The sequence below is a fragment of the Rattus norvegicus genome, chromosome 14, assembly GCF_021556685.1.
Source record: "Rattus norvegicus strain SHRSP/BbbUtx chromosome 14, alternate assembly SHRSP_T2T, whole genome shotgun sequence".
Taxonomy (NCBI): domain Eukaryota; kingdom Metazoa; phylum Chordata; class Mammalia; order Rodentia; family Muridae; genus Rattus; species Rattus norvegicus.
In genome coordinates this window covers 78,646,192-78,667,767 of record NC_141547.1, presented here as the reverse complement: position 1 = coordinate 78,667,767, position 21,576 = coordinate 78,646,192, and the positions used below count along the sequence as shown (strand labels likewise).

Genomic DNA, 21,576 nt, shown 5'->3' with positions numbered 1-21,576 from the left:
CTTACCTTTTGTGTTTTCTTTGAATCTTTCTGAGCAGTCTCTCGGAGTGGGACTTTTCCAAACAGCTTCCATCCCAAATCTCTCTGTCTATCAAGTCTTGCATTTTGCTTTCTAGCAAGCAAATTCCTATAGAAAGAAAAGAAAAGGGCTAGGCCATTTCTGGGTGTTTATAGAGACACTAGGAAGGCCAAGGCAGGCTAACACAAACAAATCAAACTTTGTTTTGTTTGAGAGGGACTCTATGCAGTGAGCACACATTAACACCTCAGACTTGGTTTGCACACACACAGAACTACACAGACACAGATCTTAGATACAAGATTGCTATAGTCAACTAGATGTATACCAATTCCACTTTTTAGAAATTTTAAAATGTATTCAATAATAAAGTAAATCGGCAAAGGTCAGCCAAAGCAAGCTGAATGCCTGGCTCTGCCATTCACGAGTTGTGAGTCTGGACTAGGAGGGTGGCCTGAGTCTTGGTTTCCTATGAGTGAGAGATCCCATATGTGACCCAAAAGTTCATTGATAAACTGACATTTCAAGGTCAGCAGTCTTTCAGATCAGAATTGCTTTAGTAGTCACCCTCTAGCTTAAATTATCTACAAAGTGATCCATACAGCCTCCAAGGACCAGAGAAAATCACTCGTGAGATGGTCACGAGGTCTTCTCTACCAACAATATGTAAACAAAAGGCCCCAAAGTACAACTCCTAACGGGCAGTATAAACAAACCTGGGCCTCAGCTCTACTGTACAGGCACAGTCTGGCACAGTCATTAATGGAAATGGCTTCCAGGGTGCCCCCCAAAAAAGACATGCCTGTAGTACCATTCTAGTAAGGTTTAAAAACATATCAAAACAAAATCACAAAAGCTTCCAAAAATATCAAATAACCAGCCATACCACACACCTATAATTTTGGATGTTGAGGCAAGAGGACTACTCTAATTCAAGTTCAAGGCCACCTTGGGCTTTATGATGAGTCTGAGGCCAGCTTGGGCTGCATTATAGCAAGACCCTGTAAAAGAAGAGGTAAAGGGAGGGGAGAAGAGGGGAAGGGGGGATGACAAGACTATGAGAATGAACTGGTTTCATGTTTTCTTCCCATGTTTCTCTCATGACTGTAATAGAATCCATTTCAGAAATTGTTTTACAGCCCAAAATATTTGTTAAAGCAAACAAACAAATGAACTTTGGGCACTCTAGAGTTTCAACACATTCACCATCTAAGAATAATTTATGCAATTTAAACCAAGAAGAGCCCCAGGCACCCACAGATACTGAGAACATGGGATACCTAGAACCCAAATTACTGGAAGGGTTACGTATGCCTGAAGAGGAGCTGGCAGAGACGGTGAAACAAGCCACGGGGGAGGGAAGGCTGCACACTGGCAGCAGCAAGGACAGTACTGAATGTTCAGGGAAAGACTCTGAGATCTCAGAGCAACCAAGGTATGGGATGTATAAAGGGATGGGAACCTAGGCACGCTGAGACTGTGCAATGGAAGTGCAGGCACAACTAAAGAGTATCCAGATTCAAAGCTGTTTAGTTGATGCCAACCTAAGATCTTAAGCTCATAAACAAACCAAAACTTGACAGATTCATGGAAAGCATCTTGATTATATTATTTTTTTAGTTAACACCTTGAAAACCCTAGATCACAATGCTACATATAAAATGGTACTGCACACAAGTGCTCTCAGCACACAAGTGCTTTTCAGACTAGTGTGCATCACATGGCAATGCCAGCATCCAGCCAGGCACTGTGAGCACACAAGGAACAAGCAGGCACGAGCCAGAACCCTGTAGCACCTGGGCAATCCTCCTTCCAGGGGTCTAGTAGCACCTTCGGGACATCGTTTAGAACCCATACATGTAGTACCATTCTTGTCTAGTATTCAAGAGCTCCTTTCCAAGACTATGTCACCATCTGCCCACACTGCCCATGGGACAGAGAACTGGGAGCAGCCCTATTCAAGCTTCAGGCGGCTAGCCTCTGCCTAGCAATAGACCCTCACACTTGTCCAAGGCTCCCAAGAACTGTTTCCATAGTACTCAATACTTCCTGCTGTCTTCAACACAGGCTTAATTCCCTCCCCCCTCTGCTTTCTGTCCCTAGCAGGAGGGTAGGGGAGTCGCCCCTATATTCCCAGAATCCTCTAGCAAAAGGTAGGTGCTCAGCATGTTTGCTGGCAACTAGAGTGGCCACATGTGTGTCAGCAAGGAGGAAAGGGCAGGGGGATGAAAAGGCATGGCTACCAACTCTGTCTGAGTTTAATATTAAGTGTCTGCCAAAAGGTTCATGTGTGGAAGGCTGGTCTCCAGCTGGTGGCATTACTGAAAGGTGACTGAATTCATCAACGGGTTAATCCACTGTTAAATTCATAGCTGAATGGACTATTCATTAGGAGGTGGGGCCTGTTTAAAAGTAGGTCAAAGGGGGTGTGTTCTTTTTTTTTCTCTATTTTTATATTTTATATAATTAATAAAATAGTGCTTTATAAAAATTCACACAAAGTTGCTAGAGAGCATACAAGTTCCAAAAATGTCCTGGGTTTGTGGTACACTCAGTTTTCTAAGGGTGCACTCAGATCAGTGTAACAGGCAGACATGACGTGGTATCTCATTCTCTTTGGTAAAACTATTCTTGTTATCACTCCTCACAGTAGTCACTCTGATATCCACTTTGTGCAGGGTCTGCGCTTCCTGGGATGTCAGACATTAAGGCTGGATCTACAAGAGGCAAGGGCTGCCCACAGCAGTGAGTGACAGCCAAGGGGGTGTGTTACTGAAGGGTGTGTCTAATCCCCACCCTTCTTGCTATTCTCTCTGCTTCCTGCCTTATCACAGCCCAGAAGCAATGGAGCCAGTTGGACTTGGAAGCAAAGCCTCTGAAACTCTGAAGCAAAATAAATCCTTCCCCCATGCTGTTTTCCTCAGGCATTTTGTCACAGAGCCTGAAGCATGACTAACATACATGTACACACAGCCACATACGTTAAAGAAGTCAGCAACCCTGTTTATATCACAAGATCAACAAAGACCTCAGGGCAGAGGCAGAAGAGCCTAGGAAAGAAGGGGCAGTGCAGGGCTGAGGGGAGTACTTAGTAAAGTACTTGTCATATGTCTTAGTCAGGGTTTCTATTCTGCACAAATGTCGTGACCAAGAAGCAAGTCGAGGAGGAAAGGTATTTATTAAGCTTACACTTCCACATTGCTGTTCATCACCAAGGGAAGTCAGGACAGGAATTCACACAGGTCAAGAAGCAGGAGCTGATGCTGAGGCCATGGAGGGATGTTACTTACTGGATTGCTTCCCCTGGCTTGCTCAACTTGCTTTCTTATAGAACCGAAGACTACCAGCCCAGGGACGGCACCACCCACAATGGGTCCTCCCACCCTTGATCACTAATTGAGAAAACCCCTTACAGCTGGATCTCATGGAGGCATTTCCTCAAGGGAGGCTCCTTTCTCTGTGATAACTCCAGCTTGTGTCAAGTTGACGTACAAAACCAGCCAGTACAATCAACAACTTGACACGCACACTATTAAGCCTCAATCCTTACTTTCTTATTCATCCCCAAGATCTAAATAACTTTAAAAGTCCCACAGTCTACAAATTCTTACATATTAAAATTTCAATTCCTTTAAAATATCCAATGTCTTTTGAAATTCAAAGCCCTTTTACAATTCAAAGTCTCTCAACTGTGGGCTCCACTGAAATACTTCCTTATTTCAAAAGGGAAAAATATCAGGGCACAGTCACAACCAAAAGCAAAATCAAACTCTTAACTGTCCAATGTCTGGGATCCACTCAACAATCTTCTGGGATCCTCCAAGGGCTAGTTTCACTTCTCCAGCTCTGCCCTCTGTAGCACTCTAAGCTCAGGTTGATCTACTCCACTGCTGCTGCTGTTCTTGGTGATCAACCATGGTACAGGCATCTCCAACTCACTGGAGTCTCTGCTGCAACGAGGCTTCACCAATAGCCTCTCACAGGCCCTCTTCATGGTGCCAAGCCTCAGCTCCTTTGTATGACCCCTTTAGTCCTGGGCCATCAACTGCAACTTGAGGCTTCTTCACTTTTTTTTAATATTTATTTATTTATATGTAAGTACACTGTAGCTGTCTTCAGACACACCAGAAGAGGGCATCAGACCTCATTACAGATGGTTGTGAGCCACCATGTGGTTGCTGGGATTTGAACTCAGGACCTCTGAAAGAGTAGTCAGTGCTCTTAACCACTGAGCCATCTCACCAGACCGGCTTCTTCACTTTTACCAATGGCCTTCCTTGGCCTCTTACAGTGCCCAGCCTCAGCTGCTCTTCATGACCCCTTCATGCCTACAAACCCAGTACCGTCTGGGTGACACTTAGACATTATCAAGTGCAGCCAGCCTGAGGTACAACCTTGGCTATCTCTGGAACACAGCTTCTTTGTGCTCTCAGAAAACACTTCCTGGAAGATTTTACCTCAATGATGCTAGTCTCTTCTTAATCACCACTAATTTCTTAGTTCCAGCTGACCACCATCAATAGTCCCAGTAATGCAAAGGTTTCGCTTTAGTAGTTCTGGTATCTTGTTAATCACAGCTGATTCTTCAACCAAAACCACAGAATCTTCACAATCAAAACAGCAATGACCCTGATAAGCATCTGTAATCTTCCCTCTGAAACTTCACAAGCCAGAAACTCCATCTTCTGCACTGTTCTCAACATTGTCTTCCAAGCTCCTACAGAACATCCCACAGAGCTCTTAACATCCAATGGCTCTTCTAGCCCAAAGTTCCAAAGTCCTTCCACAGTCCTCAAAACTTGGCCAGGTTGTCACAGGAATGTGACACATGTGCCTACTACGTGTGTACTAATTTGTCTTCGTCAGGATTTCTGTTCCTGCACAAAACATCATGACCAAGAAGCAAGTTGGGGAGGAAAGGGTTTATTCAGCTTACACTTCCACATTGCTGTTCATCACTAAAGGAAGTCAGAACTGGAACTCAAGCAGGTCAGAAGCAGGAGCTGATGCAGAGGCCATGGAGGGTGCTGCTTACTGGCTTGCTTCCCCTGGCTTGCTCAGCTTGCTCTCTTATAGAACCCAAGACTATCAGCCCAGGGATGGCACCACCCACAATGGGCCCTCCCACCCTTGATCACTAATTGGGAAAATGCCTTACAGCTAGATCTCATGGAGGCATTTCCTCAAGGGAGGCTCCTTTCTCTGTGGTAACTCCAGTTTGTGTCAAGTTGACACATTAAACCAGCCAGTAATGAGGACCAAGCATGAGGACCCTAATCAGATTCTAGAACCTAAATGAAATGCCAGGCATGAAGCGCACTGGGGAAGCAAGGTGGATAGCTCCTGAGGTTGACTGTGGCCTCCACAGGCACATGTGCATATACACACAAAAGATGGGGCAGTGGAAGGTAAGGACTGGAGGTGCCAGGAGAGAAAGAGCACTCACTAGGCTCTTGGGGAGAACAGAAAGGTGGGGGACAGTTTGCAGGGGATAAGTGTCCACTACAGAGAAGTACTTGAGAGAAAACAGTTCCCATAACTGCTGGACTCCTTGTTCTGTATCCCTAGAAAATTATGGCTCCTTGGTGAAAAGATATTTTTGTGACTCAAAGAGGAAAACTACCCTCTCCTTGAAGCATTAGGGACAGACAGCCTCAGGGGCTACCAACATGCAGTCGGTGCCTGTGGCCCTGGCTTCCAGTCCATGCAGGCCTCATCACACTGCCTACAATGGCGTCCTGACCACTTCCGACGCCAGATCACAAGTCCTGTGTGTTCATGTACACACAGTAATGTGGCCCTCCTCTGCCAGGTGTAAGCCGGTCTCAGTTCCTCACTACTCACTTCCCAGATGCTCCCTCAAATCCCCCTTCCACAGAGGAGGCACAGAACCTCTTTCTAAAGGCATCAGTCTGGGTAAGAAGCAGCCTTCAGGCTTCACTCCTGCCTTATTTCCTGGGACTTCAACTGTGTACTCAAGGATAGAAAGTCCCAGGTGAAGGAAGGCCTCTTTCTAGTAGCCTCCTTGCCTAGGACCCAAGAAGAGGCCTGTCCTACCTATGTACATACAAGTCCTGGCCTTTTCTTCAGCTACCCGTCAGGCCCTGGACCCAGGGCCCCAAATACATCTAACAAGCACCACACTCTGAAGGCAGAAATGGCTCACACTAGCCCTCCCATCTTACCAGTGATTTGACCCTGCTTTTAGGGGCCATGTGGCCTGGCTCCATCTCCATCCCTATTCCACAGTCTGCTCCCCATGCCTAGTGGGGGGGGGGGTGTTGCAAATAGGTGGCATGAATGTTAAGTGAGGTGGAGATCACAGCTCAGTATAGCCATATCCTTGGGCTGCAGGAGAGCTGTCCCCACCCATCCATGTTTCCATGGTTCTCCACTGAGCAGGCCCCAGACAGCAGGGACTCCATGCCAAATCCACCACCCTGACTGCATCAGTACTCAAACTCCCAAAACAGATCTGCAGAAAATGATCTCATGACAACAGGATGCTCCCGAAGGTACTCAGAGCTTCTCTAGCAGCCCCAGAAGCTGCCTGCACCAAAGTAATTGCAGAATCCCACTGAAGCTGTTTCAACCTCTCAGACTGAAAACTAGGGCGGCGTGGAGGAAGTACCAGTGATGAAGCCACACCGAGTACAAGGGACTAAGTAGGATTCAGCGGGAAGTGAGGGCTAAGTAACCATGGGCAGGCAAAGCTGAGCTGCAGCTGTTTTATCCAGGGGCTGGGAAAGTCATTCTTTTCATCTCAGTGCATCAGTAATGACTCAGGAAAAGACACAGACACCCAAGACAAAGTAATGTTCGGAACAGTAGTGTGTCAGCTTCTGGGAAACCAGGAAAAAGTTCATCGGTACAATGTGCGAAACACACAGAGAATTGGGAACTAGAATTGAGAACAAGACAGTTCCTGACACATTTTACCAGGGGTTGACTAGGATTCCAGCATGAAGATGTAGGACCAGAATCCCTGGCACCTTACTCTTAGGCCACCTAGGGTACCCTGTATAGCAGGAAGTAGATATAACACAAACACCGGCAAAAAGACAAGGGAGACTAAGAGCCAGGTGAGGGGACAGCACCAAATCTGAGAAAGAAACTCTCCGTACCTACAGTCAAAGGGTTTGGGTGCAGCACTGTACAACAATGGAGTCACCACCCACTGTTTCTGCTGAATACCTTAACCACAGAAGGCACTGCAGTGAAGTGTGCTCACTGAAACACAGTGTTATTTTTTAAATAAAGAGTGAAAGCCAAAAGTTTGAGACATATTTATATAGCTTTAAGAAGGATAATGGATATTTTATTAGGGACTGAGAATTATCTGTTGTCACAGCAAAAGCCAGAGTCTTAACAGTATTAAGTAAGACATCTGACCGGGTGCCAGCCTCTGCTTGTCTGGGGGTGGTCTCCCTGCTAACAACCACCCCTCCTCTGAAACAAGTTACTAGGTATGACATGCAACTTTCCACCAAATACTCCACTGTACTCTTTGAATTGTGAACCATGCAAATATATCACCTGTTTAAAGTGTATAAACAAGAAAAAGCCACTACAAAGCCACTAGAAAACAAAACACTTGCATTTCTCCCCAACATCCCTCCCCCACAGCATCACTCCCTAATATTGCACCTCTCTCATATTGCATCCCTGATACTGCACCTCTCCCCACTGCATCACTGCCTCACTGCATCTCACACACACACATACTGCATCACTGCCTCTCTGCAGCTCTATACATACACAGTATCACTCCCTCACTGCATCTCTCTATATACATACATACACACGTACACACACACACAGCATCATTCCCTCACAGCATCTCTACACACACACACACACACACACACACACACACACACACACACAGAGCATCACTCCCTCATTGCATCTCTCTCTCTCTCTCTCTCTCTCTGTCACACACACACACACACACACACACACACACACACACACACACACACACAGTATCACTCCCTCAATATGTCTCTCCCTCTTAAAAAACTGCCTAACTCACAGGCAATCAAGTCCCAATGAAGCATTTGAGTTTTCCGCAGCCCTGCCACAAACCCTTGTTAGTATAAATGAGTCCATGATGCTCTGTAGAAGAGGCCTTAAACAAGGGAGAAGTTAAAGGCAAAATGAAATTACTCAGAGACACCCCACTGGCACCACAGACCAAAGTCTTTTGAAAGAGGAACTGAACAAGCTTGCTCAGCTGCTGACTTATAAGCTTTGCCTCAAATCACTCACTCAGGCTAATCCTTTGCCCTGCATCTGCATCATGGGCAATGTGAGCAGCCTGCAGAGGAGGCTCGATGAAGAGCACCTCAGGAACTTTTTCCTGAGCCTTTCATGCTGTACTTCCTGGAGGTTGAGCTCCTGCCCAAATCTAAAAACACTAGTGGCAGGATGAAGGCCCCAGCCTTCATACCACAGTCTAGAAAGGGATGGCAGGGACCAAGGGCAAGGCATTCAGTGGGGCAGATACAAGAAAGTCAAGAACATTTGAGCGTTAGCCAGAGGCCCTGTACCCTAGCTCTAACCTTTCTCTTTTCCATCATCCACACAGGGGAAGAGAGGGAGGACAAGACAGAGGTCATGACACCTAGTAAGCTATCAATCAGTTCTCTCACTTCTCTCACTGTCCATCCCCAGCCAGTGTGTGTGTGTTGTTTTGTTTTTGTTTTATTTATGTGTAGGTAAGACACATCTATTAACCTCTATTTCCACCTCCTAGAACCACTAATATCAGGATGTTTAAGAGATAATAACCTATCCAGATCCAGCTACAAATACAAAGCAGTTAATGCTGTGCTGGGAAGGCAGCTACCAGGGTGCCTGCAGGTCCAGCTTAAAATACAGGCCCCGTGGAGGCCACCTATGGCAGTTATCTGGACAGCAGCACATCTCAACAGATGTGTAGCAGACACTATGCTCAGCTGCTGGTGAGACAGAGCATAAGAAGCAGTATCTGCCCCCAGGGACCTCACAATATGGGAAACCCACAGGACCAGCCCACTCTGTTCAGATTCCCCATTAGCTCTGAGCCTCCACCCCTTGACTTTCCGAGATCAGACTTAAACCACAGGTTCTTCTCTCCCAGGAATGCACCAAGCACTCGCTGCTCCACCAGCAGCCTGGATTCCTCCAAGATGGCCAAGGAGGCAGTATCCAAAGACAACAGGGGCCAGAAGCCTTGCACAAGAACAAGAAAAAGGATCACAGCTTCAATAGGATAGAAATGCCCATCATGGTATCAGAAGGAAACCTGAGTCACATGCAAGTTTCACCTTCGTCTGTCTAAACACTTCCTGACTGAAATAGCTGTCCAGATAGATACTGACCTTCTCTGTGTGCTCCTCTAGCATGGACCTGCTGCCCCACAGAAGTAAACACCACCTGTGGCTTCTGGTTAAGATTAATGGTAATATTCCACGGTGTTAGGTAAACTAAGACCACCCACCTGGCAGTCAGGCCTCCCCAAGTCAAGTGAGGAAATAAATAGCATTGGACATGACCCACAAGTCTGAGTTTTCTTTCAGTGCGTGCGATAAATGGCTGACTCTTATCAGAGGAGTGGTTTGCAGCACAGGGACCCATTCTCCTGTTCTGTTCCACTTCTACGACAGAGGAAAGGGGGATGATAAATAGCTTGCTCAACTGTCCACCTCATTCATGCAGATACCCTCATTCTTCTATCTCCTGCTTGCAGAATCACACGGGTAAGGGATGGTCTTCCTGGTAAGAACCCAGCCACACTAACTCAAGCAGTTCAGGCACCTATCTACTTCAAGACAATGGTACAGTGAGAACAAGCTCTGTTTTCTTTTAGAGTGCTCTTCAATGTCAATTACTGGTTGAATATTGTTTGTTTTAGAAATCTCTCTCACACACAGAAAAAGAGAAACATACACACAGACACAGACAGACACAGATACAGACACACACACACACACACACACACACACACACACACACACCCCTACCTACCTACCTACCTGGGTTTCTGGCTTCTCTTGAATATCCTATGTGAGCACAGTGGCAGCCCAGGGAGCCAGAGCCATGGCAGCCTGAAGCATATGTTGGCCTGTAGCACCCAGCCCTGCCCCCACATTTATCACATAGCTAACAGCAGCATTTCCATCATCTGGTTTTAGGGAGGGCCTGACCCAGAGTTTTAGGGACTCTCTAAGCTTTGATAGCTTAGACAGGAGATTCTCTAAGAAAAAAATTAATTATGAACACAAAATTAGGGATAAATGAGAGCTTCTGGAGACTAAGAATCATTAGCATTGCCCTACATTTAGTCCCAGCCCTGTGGCTTGTGAAGCCTGGAGCATGTCAGCAGCCGGGGAGACTCTAGCAAGGACTTAGAGCCAAAGTCCATACCCTGTTGTTAAATGCCTCTGGCCTTGGATTGTTACACTTGTCCTCATTAACTTTTTGGATAGACTGAAAACAAAAGATGGCTTCAAAAGCAATATGAAAAGCTCACTGACAACAAGATGTGTGCAGGGCTGCACCTGGCCCCTGCCCTCAGAGGGCAGTCACAGAGAACACAGGGACTATGTCAATCTAGTACTTCACCAGGGTGTAAAGCTCCCAAGGCTGCCTCTGCCAGTCACTGCTTCATCTCTAGTGCCCAAAGCAGGTCCTGGGTACATTACAACACACTTTCCAAGGCACTGAGGACACACAGTTCAGGCTCCATTAACCAAGGCACTGGAGTATGCCTGTAATTCCAGCACTCAGAAGGTGGAAACGGAGGGACCAGAAGTCTAAGTCATGTTTGACCACATGATAAGTTCGGAGCCAGCCTGGGCTACATAAGACTGTCTTAAAAACAAAAAAATGTAAAAATCTCGACCAAGGGATTTTTATAAGGGTTACAGAAGGATTGCTACTGGACACTACTATAGAGGAAACCAGGCTCTAGAGCACTCCAGGAGACATCCAGCCACATGGAACTAGGAGCAGTTGGAGGAGGAGGTTGGCTGAGTGGGTGGATAGCAGCCCCTGGCCTGGTGGAGCAGGTTCAACCAGCCAGGCACTCCTGTGGGATTTCTAAAGCTGCTGAGGTGTCAAGGAAGTGAAGCTGTGGAAAGGCCTCCACCCTCGGGGTTCTGCACATGTGAGGGGCATGCAGCTTGTTACTGGATCCCGCCATCATTCCTTATCCCTTCCCTCCTAGGGCTCAGGACATCAGAATCCAAAGCTGAACTGCAGCACTCATCTCCAGGAGAGCTGCTGGCCCATTTCCAGTCACCGCTGCCTGTTGCAGGTCACCCTCTGACAGCCTGGAGCTGACCAGGCACTTGTCACACATTTTACATTCCCTTCCCAGCATTCAGCCACCAAATAAACATGAAGAGGCCAAGAAGAACCTAGGGAAAAAGGACATGGCTGATCCTCTCCAGTCCATCATAGTGTACTTCTACCCTCAAAGTCTGGCGTGTATGTGCATCCAGTTAGTCGTCTCTAGTCTAGCTTTGAGAAAGCAAGGAAACAAAGCTAGCCCACTTCAACAGTTACAGGGCTCTACACAGACACATTTTCCTCAGCAATCCCACACTTACACAGAAACCAAGTCAGGACACTAGTAGAGTTCTAGGCATGTCTGCACTAACACGCCCCAAAGAGCTATATCCCCAATATCCTCCCTAAACACAAGTGAGTATGTCCATTTTAAACAGAGCTACCCAAGGAAACATCCCTACTGGATCAAGGGCATCAAGTTATCTCACACCAAATCCTCCACCACAATGAGAAAGACCCTGCCCTGGCTGTCCCCAGTTACACAGCTAGAGAGGCATAACAGCCACTCACCTGTCCATGAGCAGAAGCAAAGAGGAAACAGCCATGATTCTACTGTGACCACACAGTTCTCAGGGACCAGCCACAGACACTCTGAATCTCCTGGGGCCTCATACCTGGCAAACACAGTGTCAGAGCCACACCAATGTCCTCCTTCTACCTGTTCTGAAGGGTGAAGACTTGCAGGATGGAGTAGATCAGCTGGAAGGGCAGGGGTGGGGCACCTCACATGTCACAGGAAGGGTGGGAGCAGAGAGGCAGGCAAAGCAGAGCAGCAAAGCCTGAGTGCTTAGGTTCCCAGGCCAGGACACGGTTCTAGCACAAGTCAAATAAGAAGGGACAGGCAACTTTCTGATCATAGGCTCACTGTCACTTCACACTCAGACGTACTACAGCACTGTGCAAACTGCCACCCAAGCAATTCCTGTGACCACACTGTGCTGGACGGAGAAGGACGGTAAGTGTTAGGTAAGCAAGTGGCTCAAGTCCGGTGTCCTGTCCAAACGCACCTTTTAAAACCAACACTGGAGAAATTCCCTCTCATTCACAACTGCAGGTATTGGTTTTTTGTTTGTTTGTTTAGGTATTTTTTTCTCCATCTTTATTAAATTGGGTATTTCTTATTTATATTTCAATTGTTATTTCCTTTCCCAGTTTCCAGGCCAACATCCCCCGCAGGTACTGTTTTAAAAAACAAAACACGAAGACGGTGCTGCACACCTTTAATTCCAGCATTTCAAAGGCAGAGGCAGGCGGATCTCTGTGAGTTTAAGGTCAGCCTGGTCTTTGGAGTGAGTTCTAGAATAGCCAAGGCTACAACAAAGAAACGCTGTCTCAAAAACAAAACAAAACAAAACAGAAGCTGGAAATGACTCAGTGGTATTTAGCACTTCCTGCTCTTCTACAGGACTTGACTTTGGTTCCTCAACTCCGGCTTCAAGAAATCTGTCATCTTCTCACCTCCATGGGTGAAGGAGTTCAAGGTCCTCCTTGGCAGCATATAAGTCTAACAGCCTGGGCTACTGAGACTCTGCCTTAAAAAAACACAACACCCTACATGTGATGACTCATAAACTCAACACTCCAGAAGCTGAGGCAGGAGGGCCAAGCGTGTGAGACAATCCTGAACTACACCAAGATACCCAGTGAGACCCTGGTTCAAAAACAAAAAAGATCTAACGACCTCAAGTTCAACAAGTACCTAAACTCTAAACCCACCAGCACTTACTACAGGCTGGTTCTTCCGGGGGCTGCCATCAACTTAAATGCCAACTGTCAGTCCCGTAAGAGCCCTTCCACAGGCAGTTGTCAGTTCTTCTCTCAGCACTTCAGAGAGATTCTCTGTCTGTAGCTACACCAGAAACATCTGTTGAACAGCCAGTGACCTTATCTGGGACAAGGAGGTAGTGACTCCAAGGAAAGCAATGTCACTTGATACATGTAGAAAAAATGTGGGGAAGTGAGGTTATATAGTATAGGATAATAAAAATGTTGACTCCAGGGCTGGAGAGATGGCTCAGAGGTTAAGAGATCTCTTCCAGAGATCCTGAGTTCAATTCCCAGCAACCACATGGTGGCTCACAATCATCTGTAATGAGATCTGATGTCCCCTTCTGGTGTGTCTGAAAACAGCTACAATGTACTAACATTAAATAAATAAATAAATCTTTAAAAAAAATTCTAAAAAAAAAATGTTGACCCCATAATTTTAAAACTAAGACACATACAAAAATACAAGGTTCAGATGGCCTCACGGGCAATCTTCCAAACATGGAAAGTAGAAATACAGACACTTAAAAGAACAAGCCTTTCCCAGTCCTCCTTTCCAAGGCTCATCCCAAGAAATTTATTAGGTCACTCAACAAACCCATTCACTGGCATCATTTACTAAGAAAAGCACCTCAGTGACAATCCCTGCCTGGGCTACAAGAAGCCCAGGGCTCGCTCTGTAGTGATGGAGAAGGGGGCAGGGTATAAGTGGAGTATCAACAAATATTAAAAGTCCCTACATTGCACTGGAGTATTTTACTGTGGAATTCAGAGGCAGTCAGACTTTGGGGGCATATATAGGTCAGTAAGTTTTAATATATCCATAGCTTCAACTGCCAAAAAAGATCTTTTTATTACATTTTCATTTATTTTGTGTGTAGAGGAAGTGTGTGTACCACAGCATCCCTGTGGACATCAGACCTACAGAAGTCAGTTCTCTCATCACATTAGAGGTCTCTGGGACTGAACTCATTATGTGTAGCAACCACCCATCAGCTGAGCCACCCAATCAGCCCCAGAGAAAATCAGAGGAACTATCTGAGAACACAGAATAGGAAATCATTAAAAGAAAAAAAAAATGGCGCGCGCGCGCGCGCACACACACACACACACACACACACACACACACACACACAATAGAATAAGCTAAAGGAGAAAACACAGCCATCAATGGATGGAGAAAAGCCATTCAATAAAGTGCAAGACAGGCATGACTTTTTTAAGATTTTAAAACTAGGAATAGGGGCTGGAGAGATGGCTCAGGGGTTAAGAGCACTGACTGCTTAGGGTCCTGCATTCGAATCCCAGCAACCACATGGTGGCTCACAGCCATCTGTAGTGAGATCTGATGCCCTTTTCTGGTGTGCCTGAAGACAGCTACAGTGTACTTATATATAATCAATAAATAAATCTCTTTTAAAAACCTAGGAATAAAAAGGAATGTCCCAGTTTAAGTAAAGATAGCCAATAGAAAGCCATCCATCTGATCAGAGCTACAGCAATGCTGACCACACTCTCAGGGATCAGGACCCTGGCAAGGACTTTGTTAGCAGCACCTCAATGCACTGCACTGGAGAGGAAGTGAGGAAGCAACAAGATAATAAAAACAAGATGAGAGGTAACAAACAGAAAAGGAGTCATGCACAGACAGTTGTGACAGTCTAAGAGAAAATCCAAAAGAGTTTACAGATAAGCTATTAGAGTAACTGAATTTAGCAAGACCACAGGACTCAAATTGTATACATAAAAATTAACACTACTCAGAGTCACAACTATATATTATATTATAAAACTATCAAAAAAAATAGTATCTTAGAATTTTTGACCCTTCATTCATTCATTCATTCATCCACGTGAGAGCACGTGGCACGGTGCACATGTGGAGGTCAGAGAACAACCTGTGGAACTCCAGTATCTTCTTCCACCATGTGGTCCTGGGGATGACCTTGGCTTGGCAGCAGCAGATGCTTTCATCTCCTGATGCATCTGACCAGCCCATTTTTTAAAAAATAAATTTAATGATACATAAAGCCTTTACATTAAAAAAACATAACAAACAAAAACCCAAACTAACACACTAAATGGAGAAACTAACACACTCAAGGTAAGAAGTCTTCGTTGATCTATGTCAATAAAATTCCCAACAAAACGCTGGGGAATTTTTTCAAAAGGAAACTGCAGAACTATAAAAACTGCTATGGGAATGCAAAGGGGCAAAGCTGCCAAGGCAATGTCACAGAAGAGCAAGCAGGAGAGCACAGAGCCACTGAAAAATACCACGCTGCTAGTGAAGGAGAAAGAAAGGGCGGGAGACACTCGTGGGATCCCTCAAAGATTCAGGGGGAAGAAAATCTGCATACTGCATGGAAGGGCTCCTTCAGACAATCACAGATCTATTGGCAATGGCAAACAACAAAGCCACCAGAAGACAGCGACAGTCCTACACGGGCACAAGAAATCGCACCTCATAAAAGGAAGACAGGTAAGGTAGAATTGGTTACAGCCTAAAATACCTTTGTTCATAAACAAAAACAAAACAAACCAAACATTAGGAAAGTTAAAATAAGATATGAGTGTGGGAGTGTATATCTCCACTTCCAGTCACTTGGGAAGAACACTTGAATCCAGGAATTTAAGACCAATCTGGCAGAGGCTAAGTATGGCAACATCAGGGTATCCGGTCTTCTCTGTCACTAGGAAGTGGGCAACCGGAGGGAAGATGGTTTACATCTCGAATGGTCAAGTGTTGGACAGCCAGAATCATTCCCCATGGAGATTGTCTTTCATAACAGATTTCTTCTGGGGAATAGCAAAATTTGTGGTTTTTTCCCCCCAAACTCTGCTTCAGCAAGATGTGAAGAAAAGAAAAGGCTGTGGGAGCCCCTCTGATTCCAGATGTGATGATGGAAGAGGACCACCAGGAAACCCGCCATGAAGAATGGGTCAGATCAGTCACCTCCGTGGCCCCAGCTCTCCACTGATGGCCGGTGGAGGAAGGTAAATGTCTGCTCTGAGAAGCAGACAACTAGACATACACACGTATAGAAGGAAACCATCAAGAGGTGAAGAGCGGCTCATGTCAGAGAAGATGGTCTATGTCCAAACAAGAATTGCTCTGTCCAGGGGTTGGGGATTTAGCTCAGGGGTAGAGCGCTTGCCTAGCAAGCACAAGGCTCTGGGTTCGGTCCCCAGCTCCGAAAAAAAGGAAAAAAAAAAAAAAAAAAGAATTGCTCTGTCCTCACAGATAAATGAGGACCTCTCTCCGCAGGATCTGGCCTGACTGATGTGCAGTTCTATAAATGTACATGTGTGTCTCCTTGTCTTTTCTGTAAAGTTTACTAAAGTATTAATATAGATTTAAGAAGTAAACATTTTTAGGTTCTTCATCTTTATATATGATTATACCCAATCTTTGATCTGGAAGAAATAAAACCATGTATTTAGTTCTGGGGGTGGGGGACCAATCTGGGCAACATGATAAGTAGTGTGTGTGTGTGTGTGTGTGTGTGTGTGTGTGTGTGTGTGTGTGTGTGTATTAAAGTGAGCCACGGCAAAGGACAAGTTATCTGTGGCACATGAATCTGACAAGGGATGCTTATCCTGAATATACAAATCAATTTTTATGGGTATGTAGCCCAGAGATGGAACACGTGCTTAGCATGTATAAGGTCTAAGTTCCTCCCAGCCTTCTGGGAAAAACAGTAATAAACAACAAATAAAAACCACCACAAGGGGTTGGGGATTTAGCTCAGTGGTAGAGCGCTTACCTAGGAAGCGCAAGGCCCTGGGTTCGGTCCCCAGCTCCGAAAAAAAGAACCAAAAAAAAAAAAAAAAAAAAAAACCACCACAAAAGAAATTCCAAGTGTCAAATACAATATAAAAAGATGCAGCCTATTATTAGAATAAAAATGTAAATTAAAACTGGCACAGCCCTATCCTGTCACCAGGATGAACAATAAAAACAACATTGGCAATACCCATATCCAGAGAGGCTACGGACCAAACAGACTCCCAGATGAGCCAATGAAGTGTGAAATGCTATAGCTATACTTGGGAAGGGGCCTGGCGTAGACAAAGCAGCCTCTGGGATTCTGCCTAGGTATGTGTGCCTCAAAGCACAGGCACCAAAGTATTATGATCAACATCACCCCTCATTGCTGAAACTCAGCAAAGTACCATCCACAGGAGCACACACACACTGTGAGCAAAGGATTCCAAACCCAGGGGTGCACACTGGGTTACTCCATTTATCTCAACAGTGGTCACCCTCTTCAGGACAGATATTGTGAGGGAAGTGGTCTCAAAGAGGCTTCTGCGGGTTGCTAATCCAGTGGCATTGGTATGAATGTGCTTACTCAATGCCTAAGACCTGTGTGCTTTGCTGTACACTTCACTCCAGCAAAGTGAATTCAGCTCTACCACCGTCCTCTGTGGCTCAGCTGGAAATCCCTCCCCACACAGCCCCTGCATGCTCCCAAACCACTTCCACCAGACATTTACACAAAGAGCTGGCAGCACGGGTTCTAGTTTGTCTGTCTGTCTGTCTGTCTTTCTTTCTTCCCTTCCTTCCCTTTTCTCTTTCTCTCTCTCCTTCCCTTTTAAAGGAAATATCTTTTTGTTTGTTTTCAATTGCATGTGGAGATCAAAGGAACACTATGTGGATCATGGTAATCAGGCTTGGTAGAAGGCAAAAGCCTTAACCTGCTGAAACACCTTTCAGGCTCAGGATTCTTGTTTCTACCTCCTACTACATGGGTGAGACTTTCTACTTGGTCTGTGTATCCCAAGGCCTGGCAGGAAACCTCCTGGGTAACTCATTAATCTAATCCCGAAATGGCTCCTCTGCAAGTCTCCAGAGTCCACAAGAGCCGTATTTTCTTTATCCACAACTCCCAAGCCTTCCAAACACTCCTTAACACGTAAATACAGGGAGGAGAAAGGAAGCAGGGACTCCATTCTAATATCAACTTAGATTTTTTTATAAAGAATAAAAGAAAGCAACGCAAAAGGAGCTAGAGAAATGGATCAACCATTAGGAACACTCGTGCTCTCCCTAAGGGCCCAGGTTCAGTTTCCAGCATCCACATAAGGCAGCTCACAACCTTCTGTAACTCCATTCCAGGGGATCAAATGCCTCTGGCCTGTGGCCTCCACAAGAACTTAAACTCAGGTACACATATATTCACATACAGACATGTACACCTATACATAATTAAAAATTATCAAACTAAATCTAAAAAAGGAAACAGCATGAAAGTGGCTACATAAATATAAAATGTACATTACTAAAAATTCGTAATCTAGTCCTAATCTCCAACTGAATACTAAGAAAAAGAGAGGGGAAATCAGTCAATAGTCACGAGTCTGTCCACATAGTAGTCATAAGTAATCTTGGAATTGCAACAATCTCAGGGGAGCCATGAGAAGACTATGCTCCCTTAGCACTAGAGAAAAGAAAAGTCTGACTAAAGGTGGAAAGTGTATTCCTGGGATATGGACTCCAACAGAATGTGACTCAAATCCCAGCTGCCTAGCTTGCCTGACTCTGGGCAGAAATGAGCCCCACCACCTTCATTTATGTTACAGTGAGGTCACCATTCAGTTCCCAGGACTGTATTTGTCAATGTGCTTATTAACAGACAACAGTTGACTGATTACATAAGGCCAAGCATCTCATCTCATTTAACATGAAACATAATGATGAGTTATTTTTTTCATTCAACATATGCATATTGGATCAAGTATGTACAAACTATGCCAAATACTGGAAGTGATTATTGACAACCACAAGTCTAGGTCTCTTCTCCAAGAGGCTTTGCACTGGAAGGCACTTTATTTATATCATAATGGATGACATTCCCCAGAGAGGAGACAATGTGGAAGCCACCTGCCTGTCGCATCCAGAAGAGGGAAGAGCTCTCTAAGCACAGCCTATACTTGAGAGCTGGACTTGCTTGCACTACATTCCAGATTGCCCTAGGAGAGCTTACAAGTTCTGGTGCATGTGTCTCACCCTAATCCAGTTAAGACTAACCTCTAAGAGTGAAACTTGGTTGTTCTTTCTCATTAAGTGGTGTTTTCATAATTATTATTATTTTTCAGTGCTAAGGACTAAATCTAGGGTCTCCACAAGCCGGAGACACATGTTTGGTCACTGAGTATCTCCTGCTGAACATTTTGTTAATGTGTCTCTGACACTTTTATTGAGCTAAGAACTTTGCTCTTTAACCAATAAACACTTCCTACTTCTTTAATTGATGTTTTACTCTATGTATTTAAGATAACTGTGTTTATGGAAACTGCTGGAAAGAAGTTATCTTTAGACTTTGCTTTAAATCTGTGCCCCATTTCTATTCACTAAAGCAAAATTGATCAACAAGCCCTGTACTGCAGTACATGTACTGTCTAGTGTCTTCGAATTCTTCTAGCCCATTGATCCAAGTCGGAAGTAATTCCTAACCCAATGGGCTTCTAAAACACAATGTGCCATTGCTGTACCCCAACAAATCTGGGTCCCTTTCCCCATAAGCCAGCAGATCCCCTGTTTTCTCTCATACAGCAAACACCAAGCCATAGAGTATCACTTACACTGGCTCCAGAAACACGAGTCTATTGGTATGGGTGAACAGAACCAAGCCACTATATGCTGTTGATGTTAAAACACTGAGGAACCTCAGATGGGAGGAGCTGAGATCAGGAATGACTAAGACTCAGGCCCAGTCCTGGGAGAGCTCACAGAGAAAGCAAGGCCATATGGCAATACTAGACTATAGGAGACCTGCAGAAGACAGGACAAGGTGATAATAACAGACTACAGGGTGCCTGTAGGAGATAGGGCAGAATGACAGAGTGACAGTTCCAGTCTATAGTGCCCTGTAGGAGGCAGGAAGTACTGTGCTGTGGTAGCAGCTGCCTCTGGGCTAGAGAAGCTTCAGAGAAGGGTGTCTGTTGTGCTATCTCTTAAGAATGCTGCAACTGAGGCTGGAGAGATGGCTTAGTGGTTAAGACCACTGACTGCTCTTCCAGAGGTCCTGAGTTCAAATCCCAGCAACCACATGGTGGCTCACAACCGTCTGTAATGGGATCTGATGCCATCTTCTGGTGTGTCTGAAGACAGCCACAGAAATCTTAAAAAAAAAAAAAAAAAAAAAGAATGCTGCAATTGGGTAGAAACAAGGAGTAGAAGGGAGGGAGCACCTCAGGCAGAAGCACAAAGTCTGAAGCACAGCACTGAAGCCACAGTCTATAAGGAAAAGAGAAGGCTAAAGAAAGAAGTCCTTTCCACCATATCATACTAATCAGAAGGCAAAGAAATGGCAAATTCCAATAGCCACTGCTACGTGTACATTATTCATAAGACAGAGTCTGGGTGTTCACTATTTGGAAGCTTTCCCCAAGAGCTCCTGGCACATAGCACTGTGCCCTCAGCAGAGAGGGGTGGGGAGGGCAGTCAGAGGTGACACTGATCAAGGACAATGTTCATGAAGTAGCAATTCTGGGGAACCAATCCCCTATTTCATTATCTAAAATGTGGACCGGAGCAGGCTGTAGTATACACAGCGGAAACGAAACCCATTTCCTTATTGATAGGAAAGTAAATGACTCATAGGGAGGAAGACCACAAAGATACTATACTATACATTACTATACATGATCACCGTACCTTAGTATACTAATAAATATATGAACAACTTTTAATTATGTAAGAAACTGTTTTCTCTATGTTAAAATGTAGGACACCAAACCATAGAAAGAGTCAGTGAGTCTCTGTTGCTGACACTGTTCTTTGATTTTTACAGTGCTGAACACAGAGCCCAGACCCCACATATGCTAAGCATGTGCTTTACTCTGAGGCAGGACAAGCAGCACTAAGTCTATTTCATTTTAACATTTAAAACTCATAAAAAATCTGTAAGGAAATAAAAAGTATAGCAGGTATGAAAGTATAATGACGCCCAAAGCCTTGCTGCAAATTTTTAAACAAGGGGAGCTTGTTTAAATAGTATTTAGGGGTTAGAGATGGCTCAGTGGTCAAGAGCAATCAATGTCAACATGCCCCTGGCCCTGTGCATGGTTCTTTGCAGGTTTTTCTCAGCTTCATTATTTTACCCCCTTTATTGTAATGTGCTGGTTAAACAGTCACTCTGGGTTGCATTTCTATCAAAGGGACAAATTTAAAAATAAAGTCACAGGCTGTCCTCTAAACTAGGCTGGCAACAGAACTCCCCCCCACAATGGAAATGTACCCATCTGAGCTACTCATTACAGTAGTGGCTGACTCCCACGTGGCTATTGAGTGCCTGACTGTGGGTAGTAAGGCTGAGGATCTCAATTTCCCACTTTAGGTTATTTTAATTGGCTTTAATTAATGACTAACACACTGGGCAGCACAAGTCCAGACTGCAAAGCAGACTCCTGATAGCCAAAAGGAGTGAATGTGCTAACTGAGCGCCA

At 45.0% G+C, this 21,576-nt stretch overlaps 1 protein-coding gene and 1 pseudogene across 11 annotated transcripts in view; one reads left to right on the top strand and one right to left on the bottom strand.

Moving 5' to 3' along the window:
• Positions 1-21,576, bottom strand: part of Tbc1d14 (TBC1 domain family, member 14) — a 99,290-nt gene that overhangs the window by 51,140 nt on the left and 26,574 nt on the right. For 8 of the 11 annotated variants that reach the window (XR_015636717.1, XR_015636719.1, XR_015636718.1 and 5 more), the window contains 1 exon segment: positions 6-126. The exons of 2 other annotated variants lie outside the window; for them this stretch is intronic. Coding sequence is in view for 5 of the 9 variants with exons in the window: in XM_087583824.1 (XP_087439950.1) it covers positions 6-126 (121 nt within the window). In the remaining 4 variants the exon portion in view is untranslated. 11 annotated transcript variants of the gene reach the window in all.
• Positions 15,772-16,572, top strand: Selenok-ps3 (selenoprotein K, pseudogene 3; annotated as a pseudogene).